General features: G+C 38.0%; 1 protein-coding gene across 4 annotated transcripts in view; it reads left to right on the forward strand.

The window, feature by feature from the left end:
* The window catches only part of LOC107581581 (RNA binding protein fox-1 homolog 3-like), a 396,539-nt gene that overhangs the window by 354,505 nt on the left and 27,797 nt on the right, over positions 1 to 14,237 (forward strand). For 3 of the 4 annotated variants that reach the window (XM_016267198.1, XM_016267196.1, XM_016267197.1), the window contains 4 exons: positions 825 to 977; positions 6,899 to 6,952; positions 9,706 to 9,798; positions 11,322 to 11,382. In XM_016267198.1, coding sequence (XP_016122684.1) covers positions 825 to 977; positions 6,899 to 6,952; positions 9,706 to 9,798; positions 11,322 to 11,382 — 361 coding nt within the window. The remainder of the gene's footprint in view (positions 1 to 824; positions 978 to 6,898; positions 6,953 to 9,705; positions 9,799 to 11,321; positions 11,383 to 14,237) is intronic. The other variant, XM_016267199.1, reaches the window with a different exon arrangement.

Consider the following 14,237-nt stretch of genomic DNA (forward strand, 5'->3'; position numbering starts at 1 on the left):
TGTGCCTAATGAGGGGGAATTTGTCCAGCCCACTTATTATAATTAACTATGTACATGAAATACAAGAAAGCACGCTTAGTATGTAAAAAATGATTGAAAAATCTATTCAATAGAGATGCATAGCGTTTATTTCTGTATTGTTTCATAATTTTTGATATGATTGAATTTACAGTCTATAACTTCTCTTCTGATTTATAGGTGTAGATAAACATATTTTTAATTTTTTTAAAAGCAAACAGTTAAACAACTACAAATTTGTTCTGATCTTGGAAACTTGCAATAATGTTTAACAATTAATATTGGCTGTCTGGTGTCTGTTCGGAGTCTGTTCAGATGAGGTCTTGTGAAGCTCAGAGAACAGCGAGAGAATTAGTGAGAATGGGATGAAGGCTGTAGCGTCACGGCTTGTGAGGTGAAAGATGAATGTGTGTCACGGACAGCAGTCCATCCTTGAGCACAGCTGTGTCACTACCATTTCCTCCACATGATGGACAGATGAGCACACCATCTTTACGCTTACTTTCTCTCTCCCTCTTCTGTTCTCCCTCAGGTCTTTATAGGCGTCTGCTCAGTAACTACATTCTCTGGGGGGGTTTTTTCTTTTAAATCTGTATCCACACTTCTTGACAGCTTCCTTAATCTTCACCGCCACATACAAGTGTTAGCAGAGTATAGGGGATTTGTAATATGCCACCAGCATGCCCTGGTCTCCCCCTGCTAACCCACCCCCTCACCGTCCAGTAACCGTTGCCCGCTGCACTTTTTCCAGGCTGTGACGGCATTTGAGGTAGGAACTAACAGGTCTGTGCTTGTGTGTATTTCAGCAAGCAGACGATGTGGTGCAGACAGACGGCTCTCAGCAGCTTCAGCTCCAGCTCCAGCCCTCAGACTCTTCGGAGAAGCAGCAGCCCAAACGGTTACACGTCTCCAACATTCCCTTCCGCTTCCGTGACCCAGACCTCCGGCAAATGTTCGGGGTGAGTCTCAGGCCTTGGCCAGATGGCAGCAGGTTGTATCTCAGAGGAAGGCCTGATCATCAATCCTGTTTCAACTCTGACAAGAACATTGATCTTATATGCAACAGTGCAAAACCTCTTTAGATACTGTAGCTGTAGTCTGTTTTTTTCCCTCCTCTAAAATTTGGCATTGGTGGGACTAAACTAGGGCTGTCAATTTAACTTTTTAATTTGAGTTACCTAGTGTGGCAAGTGTAGTCCAATTTCTGAACAAATTAATCTTATGAGATTTATTTTTTTTAACAAAAGAATGCGTACAGTGTAACCAGTGTATTCCGATTCCTAGGTGAATGAATTGTATGAGCCATTTTTTTAGTGAATCAGAAATATACAGTACAGTGCGAGCAGTGTAGCCAGATCTGAAATCAAATTAATCATATGATCCATTTTTTAATTAATTAAAAAAACATACAGTTCAATCAGTGTAGTCTACTTCCCGAACAAATGACTCTACTGAATGAGTTCATTTTAGTAAATCAAACACGTATAGCTTACTACTAACTGTAAGACTTAAATTCTTGTTCATATGACCATGTGTTAAAGATTAGTTAAAGATACCCATTATCATTTTGCCAGTAGTATTTTATAAAAAATACATTTTAAAGTGTTTTGTATATTCATCATTTAATGCATAGCTATGGCCAAGTATTGGATTGCATTTTTCACCTCTAAAAAGTCATTTGATCCAGAAGCCAGAGACTATTACATTATTACATAATGTCATAAACTATTGTCATATGAAGGCTTTTCTCAGCTAATATTAATGTATTATTTGTGAAAAATGTATGTTATTATATGTGATCAATTTGATTAACTAATTGGCATGTTATGTAATTAATTTGATTTAAATTTTAGACACCAAACTTCCATAGTCAGTGTGTAGCACAAATATTTTAACCTAACCAAAGTATTTTCTTATTTTTCACAATTTTCTTTTTATCCCTCCAAGCCTAGAAAGTACATGACAAAGTGCTAAATGATTTAACTGCATTATATTAGTTTTAGTTTGTGACAAGGGATCTGTAAAAATTGTTTTTTTTAAATCAAGGGTATTCAATCAAAAAAGTATTGTTATACTGAAAGCAGCTTCAGGCTCGGTAATGGTTGGTCATTATTTAGCGTTTTATCCATTATCCATTTAGATGTAAGTACTCTCGGCTAGAATAAAAAAACAAAACTAATGAATGACTTGCAGCTTTCTTTACCCAAAGAACATCTGTGCCTGTCTTTCTAAGACTCAAGGACTCGTACAGTTAAACTCTAGCATACCTTTGAATTAACCGCAGCCAACAAGGGAGTGGCGTTAAACACTGGCAGCTTGTTACTGGAGGCTACAACTGCATTGTAAGGAGGAGAAAAAACATTGTTGGTCCCAGCTTGTTAAAAACCGGAGTCTGTGTTTACTAAGGGCACTGTATAGCAAACAGTAACACTTAAACTGGTGGAGGACTCTGGGTACAGCCTGACTGCTGAGTCTTGAGAACATCTGTTCCTCACGCTCTTTGTTCTCTCTAAGAGAGGCTGTCCTCTCCTCTCTGCTCTTCTCCATTCTGCCCACCGTTGATGTGATGCGCAGAGAGCCACACAGTGGTCCCACCAGTGGAGACGTAATTAATAGCGCTCCTCACTGTGGTTAAAAACTAGAAGTTTATCCTCATTAGGTTTGTGTTGGCTGACAGCTCCGATGTGAAAACAGGCACATATGTGACCAAGTGTGTGTATGTTGGTCTGAGGAGACTGCTGCAACTTGCTGTGAAGTCTCTCAGGGACCCAGGGGTGCAATTATCCCATGCCATAGATAGACTAGTGGAAGAGGATGCGATGGACAAGCACTGCGCACCTCTAAAGTCCCAAAAAATGTAAGAAAAGGCAAGTCTGAGAGCAGTGACTGAAGCACAAGGGGAGAAGATTTCCATCTACTGACGGTTTCAGACTCCTTAAACACTTACTCGAGGGGTTTACTGGCTACCCCAAAATCTTTGGTAAAAACATAAGTTTTTAGTGTATTTTTGGTCAAATAAATATCTAATGTAGATATAAAAAAGATATAAATAATAGATATAAATGATGTAAACGTATAACATTAAATTAGGCAGGAGGAAATATCTATAAGGTACCTGTTTTAACAACTTTAATAACACAAATTGTTTGAGATTTAATTGAGAGCCAATTGCTTCATAGACATTCTCAAGACAGAAGTACATTTTAAATTAAACCTCCAAATAAATTACCTGTATCATTCAATGTTAAGTCTTTTGATTATTGTAGATAAACAGACACTCATTACACTCACTTTTAATTCAAGACAGCATTCTAAACCATTTCTGATTTCTCCATTTAGCAGGATGGAAATTCAATTTGGAATAGCTGATTATGAGAACGTTTTACGAGTCTTTTTCCTCTTTCGAGTACACTGGCTTGGGCCGTAGTCAAACAAAGAGCGACGATTAAAAAGCTCCATTACCCAACCTTATTTGAGCCTCATTTTATAATTAGAAAAAGACATCCAAAGCAATTATACAGATGAGTATGTGGATTTAATGCTAGTGTATGAAATTGATTTTAAAGCACCACCATGGCGATTCCACGCAGAGGATGCAAAACTGTGCTTGCAAAATCTGACTCCTTCCATAATACTCCCCATGCACTGATTTGAGCGATCCTACACTTCAGTGCATGCAGCATATGTATATACTAGCAATAAAAATGGCCCCCAGCTCTGGGGAAGTTAGTGTTAGATTAAAACAGGTACCTTGTTATTCTGAATTAATAGACCGTTGTTCCCCTCGGTATTTCCCTTAGAGGTTTGAATCTTCTAAAATATTGATCACCCAAGGGAATGCAGAGATTTACCTAGAATCTCGAACAAGAGCAGAAGCCCCATATGGTTTTCTAATGGGTTTATACCTGCTTGATTTCCAAACAAAACTGTCTTGATGTCACACTACTGACTCGCTTTTTTAACTACTCTCCCTCCGTTTTCACAGCAACGCTGACTCGCTTCAAACGACTCTCATGAAGCGTTTTCCCAACCTGTCAAGTGTGTGGACCACCAGCAGTCTCGCACTGTGATCTCCCATTGATCCCAATTTCATGTAGGCCTACACTCTTATTAAAGCTCTCTGCTGCAAGGCAATGGGGATGATGGGGTCTATGGAGGCTAGCTGTGATTAGTTCAGTTTTCCCAGGGATGTCTACCCTGGGAAATATTTCAGCAATACCATAATCCAATTAGGGTGGGTTAAAACCATTAGCGTCCGCAGACTTTGTTTAGAGCTAATCGTCTGCGGTCGTGAACACGCTGAGATGCAAATGCCGGCGTTTGATTCTGGCTCTGGCAGGAAGAAAAAAAGCGTCTTAATTTGAACAAATGAAGGGAATCGTGTCAAGTAGCAGCTGTTTGGGTTTGGCTGTGGAATTTGAATTGGGCTGAAAAAAACAAGCTCAGTAGATCAAGCAACAGCCGGCCATAATGAACTGCGAGGCGTCACTTTTTTTCCCGTGTGAGATCAGAGCAGCATGCTCAGCCTCCTCCTCACCGCAAACATGCACATGTACAGTCTGCCTCGGGTTCTCCCTATGGCTGGGCGGATGAAAGGCGGCTCTTCTTAACCTTATTAGTGACCCGGGCCTTCAATCAATCCCATTGAGCCGTAGGTGCCTGGAAGGCCCATTTCTTCCCTGTTGTGCTGAAATGAAGCCGATGCGGCCTGCTTGACAGGGTAATTAGTTTTAATGAAATAATACAGCCATTTTAGACAGCAATTAAAACCTGCTTTCATTCCTCCCATTAGGGGAACTTAAGGTTTTGCTTTCATTCCGCCACATTCCGTAATGATCTCCAAAGCTGGCCACGTTAAATGGAACGCTTAAGCACCGTTAACCCTCCGGGGAGCTCTGGGCCGGCCGTCACTCCTCTCCAGCGACCGCCAAAGTGGAAGAGAGAAATGCAAACAGAACCTTTATCACATGTGTCACTTTGTGCGGTTGCTCTAATTGCTGTCCTACACTTTCATATAAACAGTCATGTTTACTGACACATTTATAGTGGTGCACCCTGCAGCCTCCTGCTTCCATCTAACCAATTATTCAGGCCTGTTCCAAATTACTTCTTTAAGAAGCTGTCTCCTCCTTCGGCTAGAGCAATGGTGACCTGCGTTGGCATGCGCTGGCATGTTTATTTATTTATTGAAATAAACCTGCTTGATTCAAGGTCTCGTTGTGGAGCTCCCTAACCAGGATCCTGATTAGCATAAGGCGAGTGAGGTTAACGTGTGTTTCGTGCAGCGAGGGTGGTGTTTATCACCACCGAAGTTTCTTCAGGGTTCACCTTTTGGCCACTGGTATGAGCAACGTTCAGTCAAAGGCCAAGAAAGTTTAGGCTTCTTTCCTCGAAGGGCAGCCAGGCTGCAAATCCATATGCGTCTGAAAGAAGATTCCAGACAAAGCCGTATCTCGGAGGGAGTGGTCAATGCCTCATGGCTAATGCTAATTAGAGAATAAAAATTAGAGATTGGGCGTTTCAGAGGGCCGTGAAAATGACAATCAGATAAAACCACAGAACGAAGCGCAAATAGCTGGAAAATAATAACCAAAGTGACAGGTAATTACGAGGATGGTATTCGTCACTGAGATAATAAACAAATATAGGGTTTATCATCGGTGATGATGGCTGCTCTATATCCAGTTATCCTTTTTTTAATTGAGTTGGGCATTTGGTGATAAGTCAAGCCAGAAATACCCTCTCCAGTGGCTTTGGCCAGCTTTTATCGGTCAAAAACACCACAGAAAATAACAAGCCATATCGTGTCATAAAGAGCACTGGTGCATACACAGCAGGGTGCTGCTGTGATCTTTTGAAGTTTGCTCCCATCAGCAGTTTGTCCTGCTCATTCCCAGAATCCCGACCCAGCCGAGTGCTTCATGTAGTACAATTGATTAGGCAGCTACAAATAAAAGCCCTCAATTAAATTTAGATCATAGGATCTGAGTTACTTTTTGAAATATATCAAATGTATTTGTAGTTTTTGTGTGTCATGCAAAGTTAATATTTTCTGAATTAATCAGTCTTATTGACTGAATCAGTTGATTCAGTTGAGTGAATGATTAATGTTTTGAACGAATCGAATGAGTGAACAATTCATTTATTTACTCTATTTAAAGAGTCATGTTTCCTTCCTGAGTGAATCAGTGTTTTTGAACAGTTCAGCTGACTTAATGTTATACTTGCATAAATAACATTAAAATCACATAAAATCATCATAATGACAGCCACTTGTTTTATCAAATGAGTCAATTGACTCACTCATAAAGACAGGCTGAATTCAGAACAACATACTCATACTATTTTTGATTCATTTCCTCACTCTTAAAGACAGTGGTTGCATCTGAATATGCATATTTCTTTACTAATAGTAGGCAAATGTAGTATGTATGTAATCAGTACATGAGTGATTTATTGATTCGCTCATGGAAACAGTCACTTTGTTTTGCTGAATTCCACCCCAAGCACAAGTTCAGTCAGTTAACGGTGAGGAAAAAGTAGCAAAAGTAACTTAATACTTCAGTTTTAATAGTGGGAGACAACACAATTAGTTATGTTTTATACTGAGTAATGTTTTAATCTGTTACTTTTAAAGTAACCCATTATTGATGAGTTGTGTTCATCAGTATCATTTCTCTGTCATGGCAAAGGAGATGTGTGAAGGTTTGTCTTGTGTGTTCATAGTGAAAGCCGTGGGTTTACTATTTTAGCTTTCTGTTCAATCAAGTGCTCAAGTTTCCTGACAAACTGCAGAAGAGATGAGTTCTAATTACTCCTTCTCTCTCCCCTGTCTCTCCTCTTTTCTTTTTTTTCTACCCATCTCCTTTTCTCTCCACAGCAATTTGGGAAAATTTTGGATGTGGAAATTATTTTTAACGAGCGGGGCTCTAAGGTAAGTCAGCTGGAAGAGCAGTTCTTTGTCACTTCATACTTCTTCCTCCCCACAGGTCTCCTCTTCCCTTCATGAGTCGAATAATTACAGCTCTTACACAGCAGCCGCAAAGTGACTCAAACGTCACACGCTCACACTCACTCATACTGAGCCGAGACACGTTTTGGAAAGGTAGCTACGCCGAGAGACAACTGAGCAGTTTCAGCTGAGATCTCGCCCAGTTATATAATTCAGAGAAGTGAACGTCTGACCAACACGCAGTGATTCTGCTCTTATAGCTGTCCCACTGTAATAAGATTCAGCTGTGTAAGTCTCTAGTCTTGCGCTAGAAAACGGGTTATATATAGCCATACTTCCATACAGCGCTGCTGGTCTCAAAGGACAGTGACATTTTGCTGAGGAGAACTTCTCTCACCTCCTCCTAGGTGATTCACAGGAGTGAATCTGCTGGAACAAACCGTCACAGTGTACTCAACCTTAGCAACGCACATTATAAGATCAGCCGATTGTTCACAAATAACCTGTTTCCCACTGGCCTTTTGAATTCCTACCCAGTGGCTCTGTTTCAAAATCTAGTGAGCTGCATACATAGGGAGGCTTGGTTCACAATGGATTCCAGCAGATTAGCTAACACTTTGATATGATAATATGCATAAAATCACATTGCACATTCAATTATTGGGGAAAATAATCAACTTTTAAATACACTAAAATACTTTTTACTGATTCCTTTCAGTATTGAATAACATGTTTTAATTTTTAAAATAGAAAAAATGTGAATTTTGTATGTAATTATAATTGAGTATAAATATATTTATAATATATAAATACATAATATTAAGTTTTGCTCAATATAATACTAAAAAGTATTCAAAATAATATAATATATATTTCTATTTATTATAATTTTAATATATATATATATATTTTAAGAACATGCTTTTTCTAATAATATATATTATATATAATATTTGGTAAAATAAGTATTTGGAATAAACACTGCATTTATATAATTATACTGTACAGTATATAGACATGCAGAGTTTTTATATTTATTTATATATTAATGCATTGAATTATTTACATATATTTACATTTATATAAAATCTATTGATATGCTGACTTGTAATTTGTCCAAAAACAAGGTATCTTAGCAAGCATCATAATTAAGTTTACCTACCTTTTGGAACATCATCTGCACCTATGATCCCTTACTATACTGCCTCTGTAGGCAGCTCACTATAGGTATTAGAACAGAACAAGTACTGTATGTTTGTGTTATTTATATAAGACAGTGGCTCACCATTCTAGCTGTGTAAGCTAATTAAATCCCTGATAAAAGAGGAAAACTACAAACGCTATGTTGAACACGGTAGCGCAAAAATGTCAAAAGGATTAATTTTGCTGCCCATTCCTTTTTGATTTTTCTGTTTCCTCGTGGACCAAGGACAACTGGACTGATCTTTATTCATGCCAGACACAAGGAATGGAGTGTCCATGTATGCATATCATAATCACAGGCCTCCCAAAGCAATTACCAGGCCGTACTTGCAAAGTGTGTATGAACTAAAAGACCAGGGCTTGTTCCACGCTCTTGTTTGCGGTGCATACCTAATAGCTGTTCCGGATATGGCGTTTGGGTTGCAGTTGGCCATAACTCACGGCTGACAGCGGAGATGGGGGTGCGGGAACAGAGCAGGCGCTTCCCAGCTAGAGCGCAGGATTGTGTGCATTAAACCTCTGAGCTCCTATATGGCCTTGGAAACATTCCTTACATTAGTTTATATCATTTAAAGACAAGGGCAACTTCTGTCATTTATAAAGAGTTAGTTTTATGCTTACTGATGTTCTTGGCAAGACAGATACGAGATGCACTAATGTACATATGCATGCATGCCAAATGTTTCAATATTAAGATATGCAGAATTTGTCACTGCTGAATATAATCCTAGATTGCTGTGTCTCTTTTCTTGTAGTTCTCACTCTAAAGTAGGGCTGCACGATAAATCGTATTTTAATCGGGATCATGATTTCTGCTTTTACTCGACTCGTTAAGCATATTCATCTGCGATAATTGCCAACCATTTTTTTAAACCCTGAAAACGTTTCATTTTAATTTGGCATTTGCGTCATCTTGCATTGGTAACAAGCCTCTAAAAGCTTAGATGGTTGTGGTTGCCAGACTTCATGAGTTTAAATCCCCCAGTCAAAGATTTTTTTTCATAAATCAATATATTTTCTGACCAGTGGTTCAACCATGTGACATTACAGAAAAAGCGCTGATAAGCTGAAAACACAGGCGAAAAAATGTAATTTGGAGTTTAGTGATCTCTGTTGAGATATTCTGCTCAAGTGTTATACAACCAGTCTGACGTCTTTCACGCGGTCGTTTGCTGCGAGTAAATCTGCACGCAATCCATGCGAGTTGACATTGTCTTGATTTGTGCTTTTGTGAAAGTGCATTAATTCTGAAATGAAATGTAAAAAAGAAATTAATAAAACCATAAAAATTGTGATTAATAAACAACATTTTATTTTTGAGCAAAACAATCGTGACAATTACTGTGCAGCCCTACCCTATAGTCTTAATTTCACCTCTTGCTAACGGATATAATTTGCAACCCTGCTGACTGTGACGTCCTTCTCTTTCTTCCTCTTTCTTCTTTTCACACTCACTTTATTCGTTGTTCATTAAAATATCTTCAACCACCCCTTCATCCTCTATTGGGAATCCTCTGTTCACATCATCTCAGGGTTTTGGTTTTGTTACTTTTGAAACAAGCGCAGATGCAGACCACGCACGGGAGAAATTAAATGGCACAATCGTAGAGGGACGCAAAATTGAGGTGCATTCCTGATCTAACTATCAATACCCCACCATCCCCATCCCATGAGAACATAAGCGCTGTCGGTTTGATGGAACGTGCTTGCACCGTTTTATTTCACCGCATTGCATCTCAAACGCTCACTTGCTGTGTGCATGCTGCATGTTTCATGTGTCTTTTTGGTTTTTTGTATAAAAATTACTTGTGACATACGTGATAATTATTGTGTGTTTGATGTGCATGCCATCAGATTTATGCCTTTTTGCTTTGATGTGTGTGCAACTGTAAGAAGCTTTTGAACTTTTTTATCATAATTTACAGTATGTTTTAACCGATGCTCCATCTCTAAAAATATAAATGTTATTTTCATCTCAAGATATCAAAGGCATGTCAACATGACTTTAAATCCCACTTGTTTATCCTAAACAGCCGAGGTTTATTTCTTCTTTTACATGTCTTACTTGAGGACACAGTCTCTCTTTCTCTCTCTCTTTTTCCCCTCTTCTCCACAAGGCTATTAAGATTTTCTATAAGCAATTAAGATAATTCATGTAATGCACAAACAATACCTAGACCTATATATCAAGGGAGAGTCGAGGCCAGTTGTTTCCTCAAGCTAAATGACCTCCATGGGCCCTGTGGAATGGAAAGCTATTAACGCTAATTAACATGAGGGTGAAATACTAACATGGCTTCTGTTGCCAACGGCCATGTTTAAATTCCTTTGGTGCCTCCCAACAAGCTGCTTGGTCTCGTTGTGTGTTACTAAAGTCCCTTTAAGGCAAGTCAGTTTGCTTGGCAGCCATCTTGGTAACATCCCCGAGCAGCTATTTTCTGTGTAGGCAGCAGGCATCCAAGTGCAGCTTCTATTTTCTTGGGAAAGGGAAAGGCCAAGAGCTCTGTGAAGATTATATGTTAATGATATAATAAAATCACCAATAAAAATATATCTATTTTTTCAGGCTGGTTCAGCTTAAGTGCATGTGCAAGTGCAAATAAACCAGCCACCATATTAAGCATTATTTTTTGGTGTTACATGTAACCGGAGGAGCTTTGTACAATGTGGCTCCTCCTTCCTGAGGTTAAATTTAGTGCTCATGAAGCCGCCGCCTCAGGGTTATAGTGTCTGGGAATATGCAGAACTGTCTAGACAATGTGGCAGATTAAATTGCGGAGAAGGCCTCAAGGAAGCTCCCTCAGCTTGGCTAGTGGGGAATTCCAATATACTCTGGGTTTCATTAAAGCCCATTTCCAGAGTTGCTCTGTTTCATTACATGTTGAACCAGATGTCATCATCCAGCTCTTCTACAAACAGCCTGGATTAGATCCTACATCCAGCAGGAAAACAGAAGATCAGAGCTTGATGGATCACTTTCATTTTTAGCATCTCATAATTTTTCAACTGATAATTAGAGCATGTGAATGTTGTTGTTTTTTTTATACTTTGCGGAGAAGCATGAACCAGATTTTGTCACACTCATGTCTGTGGCATATGTGCCTGTATTCTTTGTGTTTTTTTTCTCATATCTACTTTTTCTTCACAGGTAAATAATGCAACGGCACGAGTAATGACAAACAAAAAAGTGGCCAACCCATATACAAACGGTAAGAGCTTTTGTTTTTCACTGTAAAAACATTCAGTGGCCCCAAATTTATACGTAAAATGTATTCATTTAATTACATTATATACATTAGAAACTATTTAAAAAATTTTAATAAATAAATAATAAAAACTTATCCCTAACCCTAACAGTATTTCTAATATTTAAAAAAAAATATTTAAAACCCATTTCTATATATTTTTTAGAAATAATTATATAAAATTATAATTATAATGTTTTTTTTATTTATTTTAAACACAATTCTTTCCTACTCCTTTTTTTTTAAACATCTTTTGTTAAATGTTTTGTTTGATTAATGTTTTGTTTGATTAATGTGGGCTTTTTTAAATTAATCCCGCTTGGTTTCGTATTTAACTGTGAATAATAACTATGAACACAACCATCTTCATTTTGGTCAAAGATCAAATTTTATAATAATTGAAAACCCGATTTTGTATATATTTTTAGAAGTTAACATATATAATTATACTTATATATATATATATATACGTATAATTTTATATATTAACTTCTAAAAAATATACAAAATTGTTTTTTCAATTTATTCATATATATGATTGCTCATTTAAAACCAAATTTATTATTTTTATAAATTATTATATACAATTATTATTTGTATTATTTTTTTAAATAATTGTAAAAAAAAAAAACTGTGAAATGTTTCAGTTCTTTAAAGGTAATCTCACTTGTTTTGATATTTTGTTATCTAATGCAGTTTAAATTTCTCAATCTTTTTAGGGCTGCTCATTTAAGCTCTCATCAAGTATAATATGAATGATGTAATGTCCATTTTATTTCCCTCTAAAAAGGGGCTTAATGTAAAGAGTGATCTCTTCCTTTACAGCTCTCCTTATGCTGTTCGGGAGCTCCGGGGGGAAAGCTTAGCTGATAGGGATCAGAGTAGAGAGGTGGCTCGTTCAGCGCAGGGGTCTTGGTGGGGTCCTGAGCTCTTCTGCTGACGCTCATTCCCTCAGACTGCAATGGAGAGAGAGACAGAGAGGGGGAATCAAAGAATCAAATATATCAGCAGCAGTGTAGACCCCCCAGCTCTACTTCAGTCACAGCCAATGGGGAGTGAGAGGAGGCTATTTTACAGCCCACATCTATCACTGACAGCACACCGGACAGCACTCACTACTCTCTTGCTCTCTGTCTCTCATTCTCCCTCTCTGCTTCTCTCTTCCCCATAAGACTACCTCCCTGGTTCTCATTTCTCCACTCCTCTAGCTTTTCACAGCCTTCTCTCAACATATATTGCTAATTCTATTTCTCTCTTCATCTAAGCCTGGGGTGTTTTCCTTCTGCCCTTTTCTTACTCACTTACTCTATCTTTAAATCTCAATATCTTCCTTCTCTCGTCTTCCCTCAGTCTCTCGCTCTCCCTCAGGCTCTTAAGTAGCACTCGGTAGCCAAAATTAGAGATGCAGATGTGAGGTTGAGGCGCTAACCGTGCATGGGAAACTTAATTGTGTAATCTTGGGGTCGTTTTTCCTATCTTGCTCAATCCGTACAGGCAGCACAAGCATGAAGGGAGCGGAAAACATAATATTGATTGACTGACAGCTCTCTCAGCCAGAGAATTCGGTCCATGGCAGCATGTTGAGACAAACACGGCCAATAAGATTAAAATGCAAAGTAGAGAGCAAAAAATTTTCATGTTTTAAACAAAGATGAACAAATAATTTCAGGGATGTTTGGTTCCTGGCCATGTGTGTCTGCTCCAGAAATGGCTCAACGTGTACTGTACACAAGTACGTGAACCCAGACATTTTCATTTCAATATAAGAATGCATTCTCAGTGTTGCCACGAGAGGGAGCGATAGCGGGTATTAGCTAGCTGTCGTCTTCTATGTTTAGGCAGTCTTCTATTGTAAAGGCAGAGCTTTGAGAAACAATTTGAGCAATTAAATTAATTACATTTAGGAAAACTGGCAATATTTTATAACTAGCTATTAGAATGACATCATATCCAATGCCTGAAATTAGGTATATGGTTAACACAAGCTCAAGATATTTTCATGTTTTAAAATAAAATACACAAGTAGTACCCATGTGTGTGTGTGTGTGTGTGTGTGTGTGTGTGTGTCTGTGTGTGTGTTAAGTTTTTATGTTGCTTGAAAAAGGTGGTTGCTAATGTCAGGGACATTAAATGTCATCATGCTGAACAGGAAAACTAATCTACTTACTAGTTTGCTTTTACTGACTTGTTGTGTTTATACTCACGCTCTTGTAAACTATTCTAACTCTAACTTTCCAGTTTGCAGATTTTAGATAAAGATCTTTTTTCTTACGTATAGCTTTTACCTGTGATTGTGTTTAGGCTTCAAAATTCATAAAAGTTGCATTCATTTGTAAAAATAAAATTGTTGATGAACAAACCTTGTAATGGTCATAAACTTTTGATGATCCCAGAGCTTATTTTCTGCAATATTTCAAAAAACAATGGAAAAATCTTTTTTTTTTTTTGTAGAGGGAACCTTGTAGAGTGGTCTACAAAAAAAAAAACGTAATCCCTGCAGCACTCTGTGGCATAGACTTTTAAAGGTAACTTTAGCGCCCCCTAAGTTTATTACCACAACTACACTCCAAAAACACAACAACTTGAAGTATAAAAGTATTAATTATATTCAAGCATTCACATCTCCGTTGCAGAGAGTACATTTGGGGCCTTATATTGATGCACTTAATGGTGCACCTATGTGTGTGCACTCCTTTAAAAGAGCTGAAATGCATTGTGGGCATTTTGTGCTTTTTCAATTACAAAACTACTCAAATAGATCCATAACTGAAATTAAGCAGTCTAATTACAATATTAGAAGTATCGGGGGAGGAAAAAAA

The sequence above is a fragment of the Sinocyclocheilus grahami genome, unplaced genomic scaffold (genome assembly GCF_001515645.1).
Source record: "Sinocyclocheilus grahami isolate Dianchi unplaced genomic scaffold, SAMN03320097.WGS_v1.1 scaffold36.1, whole genome shotgun sequence".
NCBI classification, from domain to species: domain Eukaryota; kingdom Metazoa; phylum Chordata; class Actinopteri; order Cypriniformes; family Cyprinidae; genus Sinocyclocheilus; species Sinocyclocheilus grahami.